This window comes from Poeciliopsis prolifica, unplaced genomic scaffold, assembly GCF_027474105.1.
Source record: "Poeciliopsis prolifica strain line A6 unplaced genomic scaffold, Auburn_PproV2 SCAFFOLD030, whole genome shotgun sequence".
NCBI classification, from domain to species: Eukaryota; Metazoa; Chordata; class Actinopteri; order Cyprinodontiformes; family Poeciliidae; genus Poeciliopsis; species Poeciliopsis prolifica.
The window spans coordinates 3,664,265-3,689,364 of NW_026562405.1; the positions used below are offsets into that span (position 1 = coordinate 3,664,265).

At 36.2% G+C, this 25,100-nt stretch overlaps 2 protein-coding genes across 2 annotated transcripts; one reads left to right on the plus strand and one right to left on the minus strand.

Annotated features, from left to right (window-relative positions):
* Window positions 1-203: 203 nt before the first annotated feature.
* On the plus strand, window positions 204-10,607 carry LOC129372732 (rho-related GTP-binding protein RhoC-like). Its single transcript, XM_055050193.1, has 5 exons — window positions 204-332; window positions 4,195-4,352; window positions 6,465-6,585; window positions 7,609-7,739; window positions 8,709-10,607. The coding sequence occupies exons 2-5, from the start codon at window positions 4,197-4,199 to the stop codon at window positions 8,880-8,882; spliced, it is 582 nt and encodes a 193-aa protein (XP_054906168.1). The 5' UTR covers window positions 204-332; window positions 4,195-4,196; the 3' UTR covers window positions 8,883-10,607.
* A 102-nt stretch (window positions 10,608-10,709) lies between these two features.
* mov10a (Mov10 RISC complex RNA helicase a) lies at window positions 10,710-24,779 on the minus strand. Its single transcript, XM_055050195.1, has 22 exons — window positions 24,497-24,779; window positions 24,305-24,410; window positions 23,872-24,176; window positions 19,614-19,855; window positions 19,272-19,518; window positions 18,936-19,073; window positions 18,670-18,832; window positions 17,780-17,928; window positions 17,531-17,701; window positions 16,617-16,764; window positions 15,771-15,932; window positions 15,495-15,598; window positions 14,711-14,808; window positions 14,383-14,481; window positions 13,839-13,926; window positions 13,398-13,506; window positions 12,952-13,143; window positions 12,801-12,872; window positions 12,349-12,474; window positions 12,164-12,252; window positions 11,490-11,605; window positions 10,710-11,131 (listed from the first exon to the last, which is right to left on the minus strand). Exons 1-22 carry the CDS (start codon window positions 24,616-24,618, stop codon window positions 11,067-11,069), a joined length of 3,111 nt encoding a protein of 1,036 aa, XP_054906170.1. The 5' UTR covers window positions 24,619-24,779; the 3' UTR covers window positions 10,710-11,066.
* Window positions 24,780-25,100: the final 321 nt, after the last annotated feature.

Genomic DNA, 25,100 nt, shown 5'->3' on the forward strand with positions numbered 1-25,100 from the left:
GACAGCTGTCAGAGAAGTAATAGAAAGCTGAAGCTTTGAAGGAAGTAACATAAAATCTTTTGGTAAGAGATTGAATTCAAACATACACAGCAAAGACTGGCGCTTTTATTTTGAAGTTTCTAACACCAGGTTTCCGTCTGTTGGTTTAACTTTGCGCTTCGCTGGCTTCTTGGGTGGATCTTTTTTCCTCTGGTTCCCAGCAGTCAGATTACAAAGTTAGTCAGAGGAGCAACAGGAAGAAAACTTCGACTGCCTTTTGCTGCATCACGATCTGAAAACAGAGGAAAAGTGGACTAATCACTTTTTAAGACGTGTCGTCTTGCTGTTTACAGGTAACTATTTGAGATGTGTTGCTTAATTCATTTACATGTTTTTTTGTTCTATTTTTATATGCGATAGTGAAATTATAGGTTTTACTGACAGAACAAGCTGGTGGCATGTCCTTATAATGTACATGTAATCATTTAATGCATGGTGATGGTCAGATTTGTAAACAATGTGGTGATACATTTAAGCACAACTTTTTAAAGCGTTTAAGAGTTGAAATGCTAATCTGGCAGGTGATTCTGTCAGTGAGTCACTCAGTGTAAGACTTTTAGCCCTTTGTTTCACTGGGGACACTGTTTCACCCATAGCACTTTCATTTTCAGTATTTTTCTACTGATTTTTGCTATTGGGTGGTAAAACCAACCATCTTCAGGATCCATGTGCAAGCTGACTGAGTGATCTGGTCATAAAATAATATAAAAGCCATATTTTGATTTTGTTAGTTTGCTGATTGATGAACAAAGAACTAGATTTTTTTTTACAGTCAGTTCCAGGAAATTTTGATGACAAATCTTAGATTTGAATAATTGTCTTCTGACCAAAAATGTATTCTGTAGTAGTTTTAGAAGTTTAAAACCCAAACTTTAGTAATGGATTTACTATTCTTGCACTATTTATCTTTTGCCTGTTTCACTAAACAAGAGGCTGGGACACATCAGTTTTAGCTATGAGGCAAAGTTGGTGGATATTTTCCTTCAAACAAATATTTCTAGTCTTTTTTTGTGTGGGTTTTGTTTTTTGTTTTTTACTTAAAATCTTAATAAGATTTGGCAAAGTACTTTAATTAATGAAACTCACACAAAGTTCGATCCAGGAAGCTGTATTTTGTCAGATGAACCTTCGGCTTCCTGGTCCAGAAACTGTTCTTAAGATTCCACATGATCAGCCAGTCATTCCTGTTTGTTTGCTCTGGAGCTGCACTCTTTATTAGCTCTATTCTCTAGGAGCCATGCTGTGTGTTTTTTCTGTTTTGCCTGGTGCTCCAGCTCCAGGTATCACCAGTAGAACAACCCATTATGCCCCCTCAATTGGCTTTAAAGCATGGCTCCCTTTCTATGAAGCATTTTTAAAATTCCAGCTACTGGAAGCAGCCATTATCATGAACAAGTTGTGAGTCACTCATTTGAAATGTTGTGCAGATGTTTTGGCAGTTTACGCTTTCAGGTGTATGATTTTAAATGCTTAGTTTTTTGTTTTAGAAAACACCCTTTTTGGAAGAAACATGTATTTTTAGAAATATTTTTATGGTATTTTAGTTGCTGTGTGATAAAAAATGTTAAAATGAGCTCAGAAAAAAATGATAACTATTAAGCTGAAAATGGGAAGCACTTAAAGATAGAAAAAAATGGTCTTCATCCTCTGCTGGAAATATAATTCAAATTGTACTATTCTCATTCGTGGATGTTGTGTGGTGAAGAAACAGAAAACTCACATGCATTGTCAAATTTAGCTACAGGCTGAGGAGATTTTCTCATCAAAGTCTTAAGAAAGTCAAAATGACAACAGTAATTATTTTATGCAAAATGAATAAATGTTTCCTAACTCATGAATTGCCTAACAGTCTGAATTCATTGATAATTCAGATCAAGATTTAGTTTAAATGCTCTACATTTTGAGCTATAGATTATCTGATGAATACTGCTGTCTCCTTTTCCCATATCATAACTCAGAATCCGTTTCTCATAAGCTAATGTAAAAAATCTTTGGGAGAAATTCCAGCTTTTGCCATTTTGCAATATAAATTCCTTATAAAGCTCCCTGATCTATTTTCTTCTCATTTTAACATCTGTTCGATTATGTCAAACTTCTTTACAATTTTTTGTTTGTTTTTACCCTGTTGCTACATCTACTTGTGTACTTTAAAAAGTATGACTCAGTAAAAACTGCAGAGCTGCTTTTTTGTGACATCCATAAATAGAATGTGAAAGGTAGATAGGATCAGTCATGTGTTTTCCTTTTGTTGATTAAGATGCCTCTGCATCAGTGTAGATCTCTGCTTGTTTCTGCTCATCAGATTCAGCCAGACAAGACATTTGCAGCTTTTGAGTTGTCTGAGTTTGTGAACTTGTGTCTCTTTCTCAGACCAGGTGGAATCATATTATTTGTCTCGTTATAAAAGGCAGCAATCAACATTTTGCTTGTTTCTTAATTTATTGAATTTGTTCTTTAGCTACAAAGAGTTTAACTACATTTCTACAGAATATCTGAACCAATAAAAATGAATATATATGCTCTCGGTTTGATTCTTTTTTTTCTTTTACTTAGCTTTTTCTTTATGATAGCTTCCTGGATTTTCTAAAGTATATTATTGCAACACAAATCTGTTCTCTGATCTTTAGTGTGGGATTACACTGAATTACCAGCATCAACTGTGGAAATAGATGGTATCACAAATATGAAATGAACCTCTACTCATCTGTGCGTGTTTTTTCTTAGCAGCATATATTTTCTATGATGACATAACATGTGCTATTATTAGTAGCTACTTAAACTTCCTCTCAGGATTTTACTGTCATTTGTATCCATCAGTTGCTGCATTACTCACAGGCAGCATACGTCACACAAACTAAGGCCATTTATGGAACATTTTCATAAATAATTTCTTCTTTTCCTATGAATATCAGCAATAATGCTCTTTAAAGGCATGGAGTTTTCTTAGTTTAGTTTAAGATGGTGGGTGGGCATTACAACTGTAAAAGATTTCTAAATCTGGGACTTATTTTGTAGCACCAGCAACAGGAGTAAAATCTGTTAGAACTGAGGAAAACAACATTTAGAGAATGTTTGTAAAAGTCTCTGCAATGGAACCATTTAGAAAATGAAGGATTAGACCTTTAGGGTAAAAGCTTGATGACAAGGGAAACGCCCATTCACTTTAATGACTCAAACACTGCCAGCGAAGGCAAAACTAAATATGGAAACGGAGCTAGGACGCATTTAATGCATGTCATGTTATTTAGCAACATATTTAGTCATACAGGTTTCTTTTAATCGAGCCTAAGTTATGCCCTAACATGTCAGGAAATACCACCACTGTTTTATCAGTGGTGGTAATTCTTTCTTGACTATACCTGTGAAATTAAGACCTTATTCATATATGAGCTGGCAGCAGGACTCTAGCTCATTACAAAACCATATCTGCTTTCTGGTGAAACTGTAGAACGTTTATTAGTTCACTTTGATTATATTTACTCACTATAATAAAAGATGTTAAATTTTAATTTTGATAATGGTACATTAACTTTAACCCATGTGTGACACTAATAAAATTACTGGCAAACATGCCAGTAATTTTAATATCCTATGTAGTTGTCATCAATTTTCACAACACTATGAGGTCTTTGCAGGTTGATACTCAGTTCTTTTTATAGTAATTTACTCTAAAAAGAATTACTATTTCTTTTTAATAGAAAATGTTTCTATGTAGAGAGCTGGACTAATCAAATGTGAAGTTGTGTTTCGTCAGCTTTAGAGATACCAACATTTGCATTAATTTCCTTTACTCATGTCTCAGTCTTCAGTATTTAAGAGATGAACAAACAAGATAAAAAACAAACATCTTTTGTCTCCTTCATTGTTTATATGCATGAGATTTTTTTTGTGGTGATAAAAATTGCCTGTGACCACATGCACCACAAATAGCCCAGCGCTTTGTGTAGTAGCATACAGCAATTCAGCCATTCCAATTGTGCGAACAAAGCATGGGCTTTTTTCTTCTTTGCTTGTACTGCATACATCTTTACAGAGACTCCGTTTCTACAAAAGCCATAAATGGATGACAATGGGGTTCTGTGGTTCAAAAAATGAAAAAAAAAAAAAAAAAAACGTTGAGGTTTTTCTAAGCACTCGTTTCTCTTCTTCCAACAGAAATGTCAGGCGTTCGGAGGAAGCTGGTGATTGTGGGAGATGGAGCTTGTGGGAAAACATGTCTTCTTATAGTTTTCTGTAAGGACCAGTTTCCTGACGTATATGTTCCAACAGTGTTTGAGAACTACATAGCAGACATCGAAATCGATGGAAAAAAGGTTGGTATGATGGACATTTTGGATATAACTTCTCCAATTCTACATTTCATTACCACAGAAGACAATTTATGTTAATCTTAATTTCACAAAAGTAGACCAACTATCTTTCCATTACGGGAAAGTTCTCTGTTTATTTTAGCATTAGAGACATCATATCAACTGAAATACTTTTCCCTTGTCTAGAGGTTTTTCAATGTCACTTTTCACAGAAATGTGGGACTGTGAGAACGCAACTATTCCCATTAAGTAGTGACCACCTGCCATTGAAAGCCAAGGCATAGTTACACCTCCTTTTTTAACTAAAGGAGTTTAAAAAAATTTTAATCGTTATGACACAAATGTTTTGTGAAGCAACTGCAGTTAAGTTACAAAAATTACAAAAAATGATTGCAGTTCTTTTTGGGGCATTATGTACCAATTACAACAAGAAGAATACCATTGCTGTTATTTATTGTAAAATAAACATGCTCTATTGTTCACTCACAGTAAGTGAGTCTTTATGCTGTACCTGGACTGTTATCTGTTGGTTTAAGGCCCAAAGCTAACTGTGGACGAAAGCATAAAAATAAATATCTTCTGAGCTTATCTTGTACTTAAAGCAGCTCTGCCCCCAACTAATGAGTTCCTGATAAAAATAACCCGCCACATCCCTCAGACATGGAGAAATCTACTATAGAGAGCCAAGTGACTTTTGGGTGTTTCTGGCAGCAGACATGCTTATTTCTGTTGTTAAGTGTACCATTTACCATGTTTTCCATTAGTAATTACTTTTAATTACTTGTGGTCTTGGAGATTTTAACAAACTGTACTCTACTTTGCTCTATGACTTCATTGTTTATTTGCATGGGAGGTGAGCTAATTACCTGGATGTGCTAATATTTGCACCTGTACAAATCAAAATGTGTTTCATAATTTGCTTGTTTTTCCGGCCTTAGTCCCTTTTCAGATGGAGAGTTGTGAAACCTTTTATTTTGTCTTGCTTGAGGAAAAGATGACCTGTTACGTCGAGGGGTTTTGTTCTCTTAATCCGACCATTGGTGCAGAATCACCGCTCCGCAAAACAGGAAATGACTATACTTCCTGACTTCCTGTTCAGACAGGGAACAAGGATGTCTCCTGGCAATCCCCCTCCCTCCCTCTGGACCCTCCTGCTGCTCTTGTCCGATAAGTCTTTTATTTCCTGTCCTCATCCTGGTTGCTTATGGATAGAGGGAGGGGCTACTAGTTTTATTCTGGGAACAACTTAATATGTAATGGGCGTCTTTTTAATGGCAGATAATTTAGTGACACAGATACTAAGAGCTTGTGCTTCACACATAGCTGTTAATCTCTTACAAATCCAGTTGGATTACATTTTTGTTCAGCCTCTAAATTGGAACGTTTTCCCCTGAAGTGAAAAACATTCTCACTCTCACACATTCAGTATCGGGTTGATCCTATAAATAGTTGTTTTGCCCTCTTTTTCTTTTACTCGGTCTGCAGCTCACACCTTGTCCAGTGGGAACATAATGATCTGTTTGCTCATGCTGTCTCAACAGTGTTGGCCCACCTCCCCCATGCTTCTGCAAACCTCTATTTTAGGACTTATGACTGATTGTTATGCTCTCTGTGGGAACAACAGAATCTACCCAAAAACTGCATCATTAAAACTTACAATGTTAGCTTTCCCAGACTAAATTACAGCAGTTTGTTCCCATACAGAGACGTAATCTAATTGACTAGATGCCTAAATATTCCCCAATCTCTCTAATGTAGCTAATCATCAATTTAAAAGGATGAAGACAGTCTCTTCTACAAAGACATTTTCAGGACACTAAAAACTAAATTATGGTCCCAAAACAAGTAATCTATATTAGATTAAGAAACCAGAAAGGAAAGCAGTCGAGGCTGTTGTTCCATGAGCCATAATTTACTAGTACAGTGAATGTTTATGCAGACTTGTTGTTTATCTAATAAGCTGCCTGTACAGCTTATTAGATAGCTAATAAGCTATCTTGTTGCAATGTCAACTGTGGATGACATTGCAACAAGTTTGCTTATTAGATAGCTGTAATATTAATGTTAACTTCATAAGAATAAAAAATGGCTTAACTGTTTGCCGTTGTTCTCCAGGTGGAGCTGGCATTGTGGGACACTGCAGGTCAAGAGGACTACGACAGGTTGAGGCCTCTCTCTTACCCAGACACAGATGTCATCCTTATGTGCTATTCCATTGACAGCCCAGATAGTTTAGGTGAGGAAATCTTAAAGTTTTTGACCTGCATACAATGTATCCCATCCATATATAAACATTTTCCTAGCAGAGTTTAGCTCTTTGGCTACCGCTGTGTTATTCCTGTTGACTATTTGAAAAGCTGAAGGCTGCATCCAGTAAACCTTTTTTGGGCATCCATGTTCATCTAGACATACATCTTCATTGGCTCATTGCCTCTTTGCAGAGCAACTGTCACTCAACAGTTTTCTGCTGCATCCAAAAACCTTTTCGGGTTCTGGATTTCAAGAGACACAAATCTCTGTGCAGACTTTGATGGAAGAAAGATGTATCAGAGATTGATAGAAAGACAAACTTCAGTGACTTCATTGTCAACATTTCAGCTTCCACATTAAAAGAAAGACATTAGTTTCATCTTCATAAAAAAAAATACCCAGGGTTTTGCAAGCTATATCTTGTGTCTAAGAATGTCGGATTCTCTTGTCAAAGAATCCAACAAGGGCAGACAAGGTGTTTTGAGCTGCAAATATTTTATTTTAGTCAAAACCAATAATTCATCTTCTATTAAAAGGGATTTTACACAAAAAGTGAAGATCTGCGATCTTAGTATATATTTTTTATTGTTTTAATAGCATTTTGTCAATGTTATTAGATGTTCTAAAAAAAAGAGAGAATAATGTAACTTTATATTTTTTATCTTTTCTGTTAGGTTAATTAAACTTAACCAACTGTATATTTTGACATGCAAAATGTTTTTTGCATATTGTAAAAACTTGTTGTTTTTGCAAGTTGGCTTGCACTACAAATGACAGACATTTTCCTACAAACATACCAAACTATCTTACAAGCTTCATCTCATTCATACCCATTTAACAACTGCTTATTAAACACCTTAGAGGACACAGAACTGCTGTTGCTAAAAACATTTTTGCCCCAGCAGCCTGCAGAGAAGTCAATCCTGAAGTCTCTGATCTGCTTGTTGTCTTGATAGCTTTCCATTTGCTTTCTCAAGTATGTCAGTCTTTTTTTTCCCCCTTGGAACAGAAAATATTTCTGAAAAGTGGACCCCTGAGGTGAAACACTTTTGTCCCAACGTTCCAATCATCCTTGTTGGGAATAAGAAAGATGTGCGGAACGATGAGAACACAATCAGAGACCTGGCCAAGATGAAGCAGGTATGATGTGCCCTGTCAGTTAGATGCAGGTATTTAAGTTGTTAATATCTACTGAATAAAAAGCTGTGGAACTGAAAGACGAAAACTTTCCATGACATTAAAGTTAAAACACTTTTAGACTTTGTGTGATTTCCTAAAACACCTTTTAAACCATCAGATAGTAGTGAACATATCACTGTTCTGGGTTTCATAATAAAATTGATTGCCATACACAATTAGATTTTCTGCACTTTCATTTGTTAGTGTACAATCACTTGTATAAAAGAAAAGTGACAGTATTTATGTCACCAACCTGAATAAGGTCAGTAATATTGACCTTAAGATGAATAAGATGATGTCAACTTTTACATACTTTCATCTTGTACAAAGGTCCTTTCATCTAATTTCTATTTCTTAATTAAAAACTGATACTTCTGTTTTTCAGGAGTATTGAAATAATTCTTTAGTTTTAGAATGTGTTTCAATGAGAAATTAATGTATTACAACTAAAACCAGGTTAATTATTCAATATAGAGAAAACCTAAATGAGAGAATAAGAGAAGGTAGTACAAATTGTTGATGAAGTTCACCTCCTCTTTCAGAGGCAATTGCCCCAGTTTTTCCTTTCAGCTATTGTTTTCTCTCACAAAATTAGAACATTTGATGGTTGGCTCAAATGTTCAAAACTGTAAATGTTGTAAAAATAATTAATTCACACCACATGTTTAAATAATTTTTTATTATCATTTTTATCTCAAAATTGTTAATATTGGGCTTAAAAATTAGGTTTACAATCAGAGGTTGAAAAATAAATTGTTTCCTGTTTTTGTTTCGGGAAGGAAAAAGAATAAAAGAAAATTTCCAAAAGCAATAGCTTGGATTTTTATGGACCCAAATTACTAAAGTTCAAATGATTTAATTTAAAAGCTCGAGGCCATTTTTTTTTTATGGTATATATAGTTTCTAAACAGCTCTGATCTTGACCTGCAGGAGCCGGTGAAGACAGAAGATGGAAAGAGCATGGCCACCAGGATCAATGCTTTCTACTTCTTGGAGTGCTCTGCTAAAACAAAGGAAGGCGTGCAGGAAGTGTTTAGCATAGCCACAGCAGCAGCCTTGCAGGTCAAAAAGAACAAAGCAATGAAAGGCTGCATGCTGCTGTGAGCCACATCGCAGGTCCAGGAAACCAGGAAATTAGCTGACCAGTCAAAGTAAAGCAGGACACGGGAAAAGGACTGACCTTTTATGAAATTGATCTTTGTACTGTAACTCACATTTAATTAAAAAACATAAAAATAAACAGGCAGGTAGATGAATTAAAAACACACCTGCAAATACATGGAATGGACATTACTGTATGCTACTGCTACGATGATGTACACTACACTTTTTACTGTTTTCTTTTCTACTGGGGTGTTCTTTACAATTGTGGGCATCCTTTATTTTCTTTAAGTCTCTTGTCGCCAGTCCAGCTCTGTTTACATTGGAAATATCATTTGACTGGTAAAGCTGGTGACCATTTTAAGTTTGTGAATTGCCATTTAAATGCGTTGGGCTTTTAGTGTATAGGACCTCTTCACTGTGCTGTTACAATACCATAACTTTAAAATTCTGTCTGCTGACCAATCATCAAAGAAAAATGGCTCCCTGTGCTCCTTTGCATTCTCAGTTTTTAGTCAATGCACAGTAAACAAAGACAAGTGGCTTCTAATATGAAAGAAACAAAAGTGAGCTTTCTGTTTATGCACACAGTCTGCACTGTGGATTAAGGTAAGAGGGAGACGTGACCAGCTGAGACGCAAGTCATTGTGACTCATTCATGCACAATAGCTGCCAGGAGTGACAGGAAGATGATTTAGTTTAAAGCGATTGCACTGAGCCAATGGCCTGATTGGTTATTGTATTTGCGTTCTGCTTCTTCTCAGCAGAGCCAGTTACACCTGCTGCTGGAATGTCACCAGTAAACCAGCTGACGCAGTCAAGGAAACCATGATCCATTTGCAGGTCTTATGTTCCCAGTAGGACAACATTCCTTACAGGTCTAAGAGCTGAGATGCGATTGAATTGTTTTATTCCAGTGCATTCACAGTTCTTTCCCAGACCAGACATAGTGGCTGCATGGCGGCGACCTGATACTGTCTGAAGAGTAAACTACTTGACATGTTTGACAAAGGCTTCTTTCTTTGATTTACCGACAATTTTAGGCGAGTACAGTACTGTTTCTATTCTGTTGAGAACGCTGTACAGACAAAACTGATGGAAAAATGCTGTATCTTTAACGACACATTTAATATCCAAATTTAAAGCAGTCTTGTCTCGTTTGAATGAATCATTAATTATTTGGATGTCTCTGCCAAAAGGTTATCTATCTCATGCGTCCTTTCAAGAATGTAGCATGAGATACTTTAGACCCTCAGCTGCAAAATGCACACCAACCTTCTGGCAGTACCGCATGCCTGCCAAACAATATGGATTGGAACCCATTAAAAAAAGTGCAGAGGTTTAGTGGCATTTCATATGTTTTGACTTTGGAAGGTTATTTAAGCTTTATACTGAGGAATTAAGAAGCAGAGTTCAAGAAATCAGAATAATAAAACAATTCTTTCAAGCCAGCAGTGGTAAATTCCCAATGGCATGCTGCTGATGTGTGCAGTAAACCTCCAGGAAAATCCTAATTATAGAGAGAAATACAAACACCTGGGAAAATCCTTGGCAAGACAGGCATGAAGGCATAAAGTCCATGAAAGCAGCTTCTGCTGAATGTCTTATTTTCAGTGCGAGACTTTGAAATAAAGGATGATCTACTACATATAGTGTAATATATGCACATTCAAAACAAATTTCTGTTGTGAATATCAAACTTGAATCATTAAACTATTTTTGAAACAAGATGAGCGAGTTTCTTTGTTTCTATTGAATGGATAACTGAGGTGATCTTTTCTTCAGGAGTGTGAAACTATGAGGGTAAAAAAAAACAAAAAACAGGCACCATTCAAAAAAATGTAAACTTTATTAGGTTAGCCCTTATATCAGAAAATACAAAGTAAGAATAATGCTCAGCAAATGAGCATTAGTAAGAAAAAGTGAATATACATTCCAGTGAATTAAAATGTTCATCTTCAGTGTAGCCATATATATTTTTTTTCATTGATTTAAGGAGCACTTTAAAAAAAGAAAAGAAAAAGTCAGAGGTGTAAAAACTCTTCTTTGCAAATTTTCATAAGAATTTCTTAAGATATACACTTAAAAACATTTATGCAATAGATGTAAAAAGAGGAGGAAAGAGAAAAAGATTATTTGTGCATCTCTGTGAGACATCTTTTAAGATGCTTGTGCATAATCAAAATTCTAAATTTCACTCTTCCATCCAGGATCTACATGCAGCTGGAGGGCACTCATGTCTCCAACAGGACCTACAAATGCAAGAGCACTAATTTAGCTTTTTACTAAAAGGAAATAGAATATCTACATTAACTGATTTAATGTAAAAATATGTGGAACAAATTATTAATTATACATCAATCACGACATCTGAACATATATCCACAAAAAGTTTTAATTTTTTTTACATTTTCTCATTTAATTTGAACTAAAAACTAAAACTTGCATTAGTGGTTAAAATTTGTGTCATCAGCAACAATAGCTCTGGCAAGATGCAAAATAAATAACAAAATAAGAAGAATACTTCAGAAATAAAGAATTTCTGAAGACTAGATTCAGGATGAAATACTTAAAGACCAGTCTAGAAGTAAAAAACAAAACTGTACAAACCTTCAGAGTCGGTGATTTTCAGGGCTTTCATTTTTGCCTCAAAGAGATCTTCCTCTTCAACGTTCTTGAAGTCAATCCCTACGTAGCCTTTCATCTCCACACAGTAATTTATGAACCTATGAGAAAAAAGTAAAGCCATAATCTCATCAGAAACCTGATCAGTGATTAGCTATATTTATATTCAAGTCACCTGGTTGATATAACATGTTAATCCCTTTCCTCCGGAATTATATATTTTTGCACCTCTTGATCCAGCCTGAAACTATAGAAACTTTTTTTTTACAATTTTTCAGAAGGTCAAAGTTTGAGATTAAATAAACTACACAGTTGCAATATTAGCCATTAGAGATGCCTAAATATAACGTTTCTCTTGAAACATGCAGTATTCAATGAAATTCACAGTCCTAAGAATTGAACTGAAGCCAAAATGAGTTATTGAAGGCAATTTATACCCACTTAGGTTCTTTTTGTATCCTTTCCACCTTCAATACATAGACATAAATAAAACCAAATTAACAGTACTTAAGGTTGAAAAGTTGTTTATCGACACTTCCATACAAATGCTGTGTTCACAATATCCACTGGGCTCTTTGTGAGAGAATGAAGGAGGCCCAGTCTCACATTAACACTGAACTCTAAAGGTTTTTGTACCTGAAAATCTCTCTGTGACTTACTTCTTCCATAGAGGATCCTTCCTAAGGATCACTGGATTCCCTATGACTATGAGTAGAGACTTGGCTCTCGTCAACGCCACGTTAAACCTCTAAAAAAATACAGAGTTGGAATTATGATTGTTTTGTGTAAAAAGATGCACACGGTTGTATTTTAAATGATGTAATAAAGAAATAATGAGACAAACCTTCTCATTTGAAAGGAATCCAATGTTGAAGTCTGTGTCCATTTTAACGTAGCTCAGGCTGCCACGTACTGTGGAGATTATGATGATGTTCTTCTCTTGTCCCTGAAACTCCTCCACAGATCCCACCTTAACCCAAACAGAACAGAGATAACCGTCAAATTTAGTGTTTAATAAGTCAGGCATTCTGTTTGCTTTTTTTTTTTTTCTAGCAGTAGCTTGATTGTTTTTCCATTGTTTCTGGTCATCTGACCAGCAGTGTGTAGCAAAAGGAGAGGGAGGGGCAACAGTTTCTCAATAGAGCCGAAGGAAACTCCAGTCACTCCTACAGTTTATTTAGCATCTCATAAGTACTAGAAAGTAGAAACCAATATGACAGAATCATCTTCGGAAAACTAACTCAAAACTTGCCCTCAATATTTTTTCAGAAGACGTCAGAGCAATGAATTCCTAACCTTGAGTTCTTTGGGATCAGTCCAGTGACTGAGAGTTTTGACGGACTTCAGCGCCTTTTGGATTTTCTCAACCTGTTAGTGGAGGATATTGCTGACATTAGCTCAAATGTTCTCTCATTTCACAGTTACAGTTAACACTACGCAGCATCACTTGTTTCCTGTAGGGGGTGATGATTCCGATGTCTTCGGCCGACAGATTGGGAAGACCCTTCTTTCCTTGTGTTTGTTCCAGCCTGTTGAGATACATAACCAGCGTCTCAATCTCGGACACATTGAAGAAAGACGGACTGTTGGCCTCTCGCTCGTCTTTCCCCAGCACTCCGTGGAAGATCACCGGAAAACCCTATGAAGAGTAATGGCAAAAGAAATGAGAAAAACCAAATGTATCTGAAACTCTTGCACACACTTGATCTTTGTCAGAATTAAACATCCCAAAGATTTACCCACAACCTATCTGTTAAAACACTGTTTTAAAATTTTGTTATTTGGTCATATTAACAGCTTACATTCAACCAGTATGTTGAATGAAAACTATCTCTATTTCTGTAGAAAATCACAAGCATGAGAAATACAAGACACACTCAACCAAGTCCACACCTTTTGAGGAAGGGCTTCCCAGTTGCAGTAGGTTTCACGCTTCTCTTGTGACGTAAGTTCATTGTTGTAGAATTCCTCGTTGGGAATCTTCAGGATGGCAGCGTGTGATCTAAGGGGAGGAACAAAGAGCTTTAAGTGAACAAAACAGGAAGAAAGGCAACTCCAAATCCCAAATATACACCTTTTAAAAACATCCATTTTTCTATTTACAATATTTCTTGTTGCTTTTTTTTGGCACACATAATTTTACATTACTCACTATTACTGAAAGTTGAGAAAAAAAACAAGTCAGTGTGAAATATAAATTAAAGAATAGGAGATACAAAAACATGACATGTTTCTTTTTGGTAGTACAAGAAGAAATCATATGTGAGGTGACTGTATGGATAGGAAAGCTACAAATGATTATACAGTTATCCAAGTTTGCACTAAGTCATGTACCTGTAGTTCTGCAGCAGTTTTGTGACAAAATGAGAGTCAAGATCTTGGTAAGGTTTACGATTCATCATCCTCTCCAACAGAGAAAGCCCTGGAGAGAAGTCACAAATTTTTAAAAACACAATATCTGGTTCACTGATGGTAGCAACATCGTTTCAATACTATGAAAGTAATAAAACCATTAAAACAGTGGGGTGAAATTAATAGTGTTCTGCTGCATCACAACATTGACATAAGATAGAATTGGACATTAATGGACTAATTTTGCAAATTTTTTTTTTATTTGTGTAATGCCATTTGAGACAATATCATTTTGAATTGCCCACAATACAAAGAAACTGAATTAAAATAAAGATGAAATACTCATTTTTTCTATTTTACATGCTAAAGGAAATCCATGATGGTCTGGCTTATATGGTGATCAAATTGTGCATGTTACAGAGTTAAATGTGTAGAAAAATGACCTGGAGTCATTTATGTCTTCTAACACCCTTCAAACAAAAGTCTAGTGTGCAAAGAGGAGAGGAAGGATTTACACTGAACTTACCAAGCCCATGCTGTATTGCGTATGGGGATCGAATGATTGGTCCCAGCTGTTTGGGATCTCCTGCAAGCACCAGCTGGCCCCTTTCTGTACAGAGCAAACCTAAGAAACAAATCAACAAATCAGGAACAAGATCCATTTATTTCAACAGAGGTGTAGCACTGTATTGCTCTTACACGATTAATGCCATTTAGAAATGTTCTACATATGCCATAATAGGGGGAAAAAAAGAAAAAGGCATTCCATTGGATTTCCTTTTGGCAGAAGCATTTGGCAGAAACAGCGGCAATAAGGCCAATAACGTTTAATTTAATTATTTTACAGTAATTACCTGCAACTGCAATAATGCACTGCGGCTCCTCTGCTTGACCAGCTTCATCCACAAACACATAAGAAAAGTGGCCAACAGGAACTCCTCCAGTAACAAACCTAAAAATTATCAAAACATTATTTCATACGAACATTGTTTCATGGGTTGAGCTTAAACAGTTCAGATTGGGCATTAATCCAGCCAGCCTTGCTTAAAATAGAAAAAGTAAAGCCCAAATATTCACATCCACAATTAAAATCAATCCTGGGAATTCAGATCTTAGTATGCAAGTACCGTATTTTCCGGACTATAAGTTGCTCCAGAGTATAAGTCGCACCAGTCATAAAATGCATAATAAAGGAGAAAAATACATATATAAGTCGCACGGGAGTATAAATTGCATTTTTTTAGGGAAATTTATTTGATAAAATTCTACACCAAGAACAGACAAGTCATCTTGAAAGGCAATTTAAAATAAAAATAGAATAGAGGCAACAACAGGCTGAATAACTGAACGCTATGTTAACGTTACATGACAAACAACAAACTGGTAAGTTATTCAGATAACTCTTAATATGCATAAATAACATGCTAACAAGTTTACCAAACCATCCTGTCTGCCCTAATCACTAAACGCAATGAAATCTTCATTCTCGGTGTTGCTTGTAAACAACTCTGCTAACTCCAAAGGAGAATATAGGCCTATAGCGCCCTCATTTGATTTAGTGTGAAAATGATGTGTTAATTTCCACACACAAGTCGCACCCCTGGCCAAACTATGAAAAAGAGTTGAAATAACACCTACCTGCCTGCGGTGAACAGAGTTGTCACTATAATTTTGTATTTCATCAGGATTTCCTTCTCTGGAAATACAAAGCAATCTTGTTTCTCATCCCAGTTGCAATATTTCTAAAAGAAAACAAATGAAAGTGAAGGGGAACATTTTTAATTTAAAACTGGAAGAATTTTGACCAGACATTTTCATTAAAGAAAACATAGCAAACATCTGACCATTCCTGTAAGGTCACACTTTTATTCAGCTGGCTCAAACTAACATGGGAGGTTGACACCTGATACTCACCAGCAGATCTTTGGGGACGCTGTTTGGATCTCGGCTACCGGCGTACATGCGGTACAGCTCATAGGTGGACATGTGTGGTTTCAGTCTCTGACAAAGCAGGTCACATGCACTATTTGAAGGTGCACAAGCAAGGATGTGTGCTGATGGGTCTGCCTTGGTGACCTGCAAGACAAAACACTTTACTGGACCCTAAAATACCATTCATTATTTTCCTAAGCTCATGGACTTCAGAAAACAAAGATAACAGCCAGGAAACATGTCAGAAAAATTAAACAAAGTAACACCCTACGGCCTCCAATTACTAAAAAGAAGCATAAAAATAAAGAAAATGCTTAATCATACATCTCAAAAAACCCAATTGATAAAATCAATCCTCCTCTGACTTTGAACGTATGAGTGTGATACTGTAATTGCTACCTGATTACCAAGCAGAAACCAGCTTTATAAGACATCCTTAATGCACAACAAAGAAAAAAAATACACAAAATCGTGTTAAGTCACTTATAAGTTACTTCTAAAAAAATTACTTTAGTAACAGTTTAGAGAAAAAAAATAACCATTTCAAAGCCACATCGCCTTTTCAAAGACATGTATGACTGATAACAGTTTCATCCTAGGTTTAGACTTCATTGTGTCATAAGAGTCGTCACTCATAGCATTAATTCAGGATTCAGGCTCTTACAGTGTATGGCAATTTTTTGCCATACACTTTGGTGTATGGCAAAAAATGAAAGTGGTCATATACAGATGGAGTTGGGAAATTCTTAAAAGTAAAAGGATATTTGCAGACTGTGCAAAGGTCTATCTTCAGACAAAACCACAAAGCGTACCTTGGTGACATTATACCTGATTTATCGCTTCAACCATGGTGATTGTCTTTCCTGTTCCTGGTGGCCCAAAGACGATATAGGGAGCTGGCCTCGAAGATCCAGCGATGATGTGTTGGACCGCCTTACATTGCTCTGGGTTGTTTTCTATGCGACGGTTTAACATGCTGCAGAGTGAAGGCATGAAAAGGGTTGAGTGAAGCCAACAAACATTTACTTTTGTACAATAAGATTAAGAAACATCTGCATAATGTTCACTTTACAGTACTGCTTCCCAATACTCAGTTCTATTGGGAACCAATACTCAGTTTTACATGCAGCTTTGCTTTTATGCTGCGTGTACAAAACTGAAAAACAGTGCAACGTCTTGTGCCAAAGGAAACAGATGAAGGAGATTTGTGGAACATCAAGTCCAGGTGTGTTGTTTTGACTTGATCCCGTTGTGAAGAGTTTTTATATATATATATATATATATATATATATATATATATATATATATATATATATATATATATATATATATATATATATATATATATATATATATATATATATATATATATATATACTGGAGTTAAGTGTGGTGAAATTCCCAGTGTTCTGATGAATCATGTTACTTTTCAACAATGCAACCATTTTGATTTTTTGTCTTTGTTGTTTTCCCTTCCAAAAATAAAGTGTCAATTGACCAGATGGGAATTACATATCAATTCTCAATTAATGTCCAAAGTGGTGAAATACATAGTAGCCCAATTAATCAGAAGCCGTAAGTTTCCATTTCAACCTTTCTGAACTTAAATGTATCCCATATGCAAAGCCTTTTGATTTTTAATATGTAGATAACAGTTTCTTTTGTAATAAAGCTCATATGTCCCACCCAGCAACAATAATAGCCACAAGGTTAAAGTTTTTTTTCTCCAAATTTCTACAGACCTTAGCTTAACAACAGAAACATTTGATGCAGCTGTTTCAGAGGGGAACAGCACTTCCTCAAGGTTATGTTTTACTGCCAAATCCACAGCTCGATGCTGCAACTTCAAGGTCAATCTGTTGAACGTAAACTCCACATCAAATGTCATATTGGTGATAAAAGTGTCCAACAATCTGAAATAAGGAAAGAGAACGGAGGACATTAGTAAGTTTTCCAAAGGGGCAGTGAACTGATTTTCCTGCAGTTCTTACCTTTTATTAAAGCCCAGCTTCACTCTGTCCAGCTCTACTTTGTGAACATATCCCTTGTAAACCGTCGATGAGATTGTATTCCCTGATTTTCTCACACTCAGACAATCTCCTCGTAGAACGGAAGGACGGTTTTCAGCTACCCCAGGAACCTATTTGATAAAGTTTTGCATTAGACACAATTTCCATTCAGCAAAACAAAATTTTTCAAGACTAAATTTTGGCATTGAACTTTCACGGTACTTAATTGTTTTTGTCTGTATGGTCCACAAATTACAACACATTAAAGCTACTTTCTGATTCGCCAGAGAAGTAAAGGGCCATTTTACGACCTTATGGGCAATATGGATAAATTTCACAATTCAGAACAGTTAAGAATTATGAAAATCTTCATGCTTGGCTTGGTACCTTGGCTTTCGAGATGTAACCATTTGTCATAATGTTTGAAATCACACATTATAGCTTGAATCCCTGATATAGGCCTAAAGCACCTGGGTCAAAAGTTTGAGATGTGAAAAATAAAATATCTAAAACATAAATCAAAGTACAAAAGCCTTATATTTTTACCATTTTGTATGATTACCGTAGTTTTCCATTTTTGTTTAGAACTACAAAATTATTTAATAAAATTCCATAATTTCCTAAATTTTCCAAGACTTCAAATCCCCTTTTAGTTTAGATGGTGAAATCATGTATATTCTAAAAATCATGTCATTGCTAAAATTCTCCTCTATTCTTCAAACGTTTTCTGCGATTTAAAAAAGTAAATCACAGAAACAGTATACATGATCAAAAATCAGTCTTGGGTCATTATTATTGAATAGCAAGAATTGCTGTGTTTATTCTAAAATCAAAGAAGAGTGATAACTAGTTCTCAATTCAAATGTTTTTACTTTCAGTACGAGGAGTTTTTTGTTGCCTTGATCTTTGGTCATGGTCTGATTGTAGAGATCGTAGTTCTTGATGTCTTCTTCCATTTGAATCTCTTCTAAGTGAAGCAGCAGGTGAAACCGAAGGGAGTAGTACTTCATGTCTAAAGCAGATTCAAGGAGCTTCCTGGAAAGAAATGCAAGTAAAGGCATAATTTTACAAAAATACCTGACACAAAAAGAAAAAAAAAATAATAATAATAATCTGATGAATTAGGCTAAACTCTCACTTCACTTGTGAAAGCTGCTGCCTGGCAGCTGGAGAAAGGTCCTTGGAGTCATCCATTTTTTGATAGGCCAGTTCCCTCAGATAGCTGGGGCACTTATAGTCTCCTAATTTCTCTGTGGTCACCAGCGGTTGGCGAGAACTGAAACAGAAAAAACCACCAAGATAATTCACAACAATGACAGATGAGAACGAGAGTTGTGGTTCTGTCTTTACGTAGGAAAACCAGTTCCAAAAAATATTCTTCCAAATAAAATAAGTATGAATATTTGAAGACATAAAAAAAAGACTGTTGAGTTTATCAGTTAAATGAAAGAGCACATTAATCAGAGTAACTTACCCTGCAGGTGGAAATCCCTCAACCACCTCTTTAACAGTTCGTTTTGGTTTGAACTTCGGGTACGGTTTATATGGAGCCACAGGTCCCAGATCAGCACCCAAAGAGGTTTGGACCACCGCTTTTATCTCCCTGACGATGCAGAAGGTCACTGGCTTTGGCAGTTCTAACTGGAACTCAAAGTAGACCGTGGCAGGGAAATATCCGCACTCATTCCGGAAGTAAGAAAGGACGACATCATAACTTTCACCTGTGGAGAGAAAAAACAAACCAGGGATCCAGCTATCACATCTGGTTTGGAGGTTTTCATTTTAATGGGATACAGGTAAGTGTTTGTTTTCCTACCTGGGCAGAGGGGCAGTGGGTTGGCTTTGGTCACTTTTCTTGTATCATTCAAGTTGCAACAGCGAACTCTATCTAGAACTGTGTAGTTGGTGAAGTAAATCATGTTTTCACCATTGTTTAAAATGTTGAACTTTACAACAAATGGTTGCATTTCGAAAGCCACGGTATGATGAACAACTCCGTCACTTCCTTTTGGGACTGATGTGATTTGTATTCCTTCCTTGTCTGCCATCATTCCTTTCCTGTAATGAGCCACGCAAGGCATGAAAATAAAGAAGGTGCACATTTTTGGACTGTAAATAACACAGATTCTAACACTTTTTTTCAATAAACCCAGCTTCTTGTAAAAATGCTTCTTCCTCTCCATTAAGACTAAATGTAAGCTTATTCATATGCATAGATCTGTCATGATCAGTTTTGCTGGACCATAAATTGCCCCTGAAATTATTGCAATACACATTCTCAGACCATTTCCAAGCATGGCAATAATAACTGTGCAATAATGCAAATTTAACCTCTCCAAATAAAATTTTGTAAAGAGCAGTTAATGATGGATCTGAAAATACTTTAAATGTCCAAAATGGAAACAAAAATCATATGCAACCAAAACCATAAATGAAATTATCAAGCTAATTTTAAGTTGTGGGATTAATTGATTTATTTCAACAAACAAATATAAGCTTGTTGAAAGCTTATATCTTTCAACATATACATGTACATATGTACGTGTACACATCCATGAATGCAAGTATCAACAGTTTGTCTTTAATCAATGACTTTGTCCAGATTGTGTTATGCAGTAGCAGCTGTAACTGGTTTGTATTAGTTGCAACAAAGTCTGAGATCTCCAGTGAGAATATAAGCAGTAGAGAATGGAAGAATAAACTCAAAACTTATCACGATGTCCTTTGAAACATTTCACCATTATCCTGAACTCATGTTCACTGTTGTGAACATGAGTTCACAACAGTGTCTTATGTCCTCACTGGAACAGTAAACTGGCTCTGTGTAAGCATCAATAAAACTGGATTTAATTTCCTCTCCAAGATCCAGCATGAACAGTCTACCTTGCTTATGTTTTTCAAGTAATTTAGTCCACTTTGTACATGATGTTTGATGCAGGAGGTGTGTTGCCTTTCATTATTGTACAACAAGACATTTACTCCACTTTGTACATGTTTGATGCAGAAGCTGTGTTGCAAAGTGTGAACTGACTTTGCATTATTATGATTAAGCATACAGTTCAATTCAATTCAATTTTAATATAAACATCTGATCAACACTGCTGTGATTACAGGGTTTTGATGCTTTAAAGCCTCTTTAGCATATAATCTTGGCTTCCATCAACAGCCTCCTCCCAGATTGGGCATCATTTTATTGTGGCCGTAGCTGACACTCACAAATCAGTCGCTTTTACTTTATCATGTTAGCGCCGTCTGGTGGACAAAGTGTGAAATTGAACCAATTTCTACTGTAACTCCTCATTGCTTCACCTTGTTTCTGCATTTACTTTAAGAAGGGTATGATTTAAACAGGAAGCTTTAAAAAAAGAGCATGAAAACAATTACTTATATAGCAATTTTATAATGTGTTCATGTCTACTGCAGCTGAAGTTAAGAGGGCTTAAACTTTTGTGGACCAGTTAAGAAAAACTTTTAAAATATACTTTGTGAGTAATTACCAGTGAATTTAAACTCAAATGATCATGAAATTGAACAACTTTATTTTTTAGACCTAGGCTACCAACTTAATACAGTATGTAGGCAGCATTATAAAAGTTATCATGAAGATAATGGGTGTTGACCAACTATTGAATGTCTTCTTTTCAAGCAAAGTCTTGTTGGAGCTTGTACTGGATGACCAACTAAGAGCGTTTTGATTTTAAGTGTCTGTTGTCGCAATAAGGACATTTCAGGAGCAGAATTCTGACACTGGCTGGAAGGGAAGGATACATTTCTAGAGACAAAATTGGTTTGATTAGGGTTTATCGCCTTTCTGGAGACAGGAGGTGTCCTTCAGAAAGAGATACAGCTGGCTAGTTCTCAGCAAACAGAGGCCGTTAAGCCTGGCACCGGTCGAGGTCAAGCAAGAGGGGCAGTCGTGGACTGCAAAGATTCCCACAAGAAGTATCCGGGAAGTTGGAAGGAGGCAAAATAAAGCCAGGAGAGAAGTAGAAAGGAACTCCGGATAAGGCATACAGTGAATCGGGGTGTCAACAGCTCTCTGTCCTCCTCTGCTTACATTTTTCTGCAATGCCCTCTAATCATATTTACGCAAATGTCTTATCCTTCTTTATCCAATGTGAAAAAAAAAGACTTCTGGATGTAATGGAACACCTTTTACAAATCTACCTTTGTCTTTCTTTGTATAAAGTTGAACTTAGAGGAATAAAATTTACTTGGCTCTGCATGCACAGTGGAACTCACAGATAACCATTCAACATCAAACTTCAGACATATCTAGAGTTTTATCCAGACAATTCAATGCATACAGAATGTCACATCAGCATTACACCCAGATTATCAAGAAGTCCAAACACATAACAAAACATACAATTACCTGCAATGAGTTGGAAAGGAAAACACAATAGGAGAGACACAAAAATGAATTTTTGGGAATTGCTCACAGGGCTGCAAACAAAGTAATTCGTTCTTCCACTGTAAAACAGACAATTTATAAGGAGGTGTATTCCCTTAATTTAAATATATGCATTAGGAGGTGAGACCTGTTATAATCCAAAGGCAAATATATAGAGAGGACAAAGGTCATTCTCAACCAGGGTCTTCCCGTACCAGTCTCCTCCTTTAAACATTCCAGACCAAAATTTATAACCTGCAACTAGACCTGGTGGTTTTCTGCCTCAGCGATTCAACAAGAAACTGATTCTTGTTATAAACACACTGGCACAGAAATCTGGTGCCAGATGATAACTCTGGATCTAAAAATTGCAGGATTATTTTCTTTTAGAAAAAACTCTTAGAATACCTGAAAGTTTCAGAAGTAAAATAGTTCCTAATCGTGTTCTATTTTAGTAATTTAAGATGCATGCAAATTAGTATGGTTAGACACAAAATAATTCAGAACATGCTGTTAATGCTTAAAGGAAATATCTTAATGCATTTGATTATACTTCTAGAAGAATTGTTTTTTAAAGGTTTTCGTGTTTTACTGAACTCCTAAACAAACACCAAAAAATTTTACTAATCCTGATAACAGACAGACTCCCTGAGTCTCCATACCCCTTGAGGGAGTACAACACCCACCTGTCTGAAGACCCTCCTTAGTAATTTATGTAAGTTCAGAGAACTAACTAACCTAACTTAGAATCTACTCAAAATGTTCATGCTACATCTAATATTTCAAATGCACAAAGGTTAACTGTTTCTAAAATTAATCTAACCAAACTTATGCTCCCAACAATAACCACAAGTGTGTGCATTTGGGAGTTTTTCCTTGCAAGTGTCCTTCAAAAACAATCCAAACAAGATATTTATGAACACAAGTTCATAAATATGATATGGACACTGTTTCCTGTATGGTGATTATTAAGAGCATGTGAACTTTCATCCACTGTTAAAAGGAGAATAATGCAGTACTGTCCCTCCCCCACATGTTGCTGTTCATTACTGGTTCACTGGCTATAAAAAAAAAAAAAAAAAAACTCCATTCCATCAAAATAATGAACTTAGCTGTTTGGAAATATGTAGTCCTGCAAAAAGCAAACTGTTGAGGAACAAGAGGATATTCTGCAAGGAAAGAATATGTACTTGTTAACATATTCTAGAGACAACCTGTGTAGGCAACACAGTGTATTAAGTTGGTAGCCTAGGTCTAAAAAATAAAGTTGTTCAATTTCATGATCATTTGAGTTTAACGAATGCTGATTTTGCATTTTTATTTCATACCGTCGGTAAAAATGCATAAACATTAACGATATAACACTGGCAGTGGGTAGGATCATTGTTGCTTTACTGTTTGACAGGACAGCATTTTGGTTTTCTTATGAATTAAAATATATTTTTAAAGTTGATTTAAAACATCAATAAGAGCATTAAATGGGTGAATCCATTCATTAAATTTAATTTGTGATTTACAAAATTTGGGAAATCTACATAATTGTTCTTTGGTTTATCTTGTTAAGTTTTTCATCCCCAGTTTAAGGTATGAACTAATTAAAACAACTCATGTTGTTTTCATAGGCAGGTTGAACATATAGGTGGAACACAAGCTCATCTTCCTGCAAATGTGACCAACATACCTGTTTGTCTTCATCTTTTGAAGGATATCTGAACCCTGCCTCGTCTTTGGGGTCATTCCAGTCTCTTTTTTTGTGGTAGAACAATCAGGTGACTCTTTTGTTGTATTTTCCTGAGTTCCTTGTGCGTTTGTTCGGTGAGGCCCAATTATTTGCTGCTGGGCAGAGGCTTGCTTCTTCTTTGAGGTCACCCCAGGGTCTGTTTTTGTCGTAAAGCGACCAGGTGATTCTCTTGCACTTTTCTGAGCTGCATGTCGGTGTGTTTGGTGAGGCCCCATTATCTTCGGCTGGTCAGAGGACCTCCTAACCTGCAACAAAAGCACCAGGCATCCTCCTTTTTGTTGGGATGTGCGTTTCTGTTTTGTTTGTTTGTTTTGTTAACAAATACACAAAACATGTTCAGACTTGTCTCTAAACAAAGTTGATCGAAACTTACCCAAGAATGGCCAATTCTGTAGATTTTCCCCCTTACTATGTCGACATGGTTGAAAGTCCGCAGAGCATAGAGAACAGTGGAAAAGTTTGGATGTTTTACTCCATTTCTGTGAATAGTGCGTGCAGTAAGAAATAATCAAACACTCACGGCTGCAAAACGATATGTGACAAACACAGACAGTTTGAAGCTTACCTGAACCTAAATTCCTTGTTATAGATGTTTCGAAGCTCGTCTTTGCTGTGTCCGGATAATCTGTTTCCTAGAAATTCAATGAAGAGCAGACCAGACTGCAGAGCATGTATGAGCTTCGACATGTCGGCGTTGTGGCCAGGCCTCTGCCTCACCAACCCAGATAGAGGAAGTTCAACAGCTGACCGGGGTTAAGCTAACTTTGAAGAGACGTTACTTTCGGCTTCAGCAGATGTCAAACTTGTTTTCAGCAATAAAATTCGTAACAACATAGGTGCAGATCTACTATTTTGTGTAACGTGCGCAAAGTCCTGACACTCCCCTTTAAGGGGCTGCGTAAAAATTCTGCACCAGAAAAACGAAAACAGCCCATGGCACAATCATATGTTAAACCAAAGCAAATCATTTTAGGGCAGAGTTGTAAATAATTTATTTTTATATAATAACCTCATCGGTACATACCCGTTTCCCTCTAGTCTTTTTCACAAACTGCTCTCTTTTGGACAGAAAAAAAAAGAACGACACTCCCTCCGGTGATTGTGACGTGTTTATAACGGCGTGTCGTTTGGACATTTTTTTTTTTTTTTTATTATGCGAACAGTATACA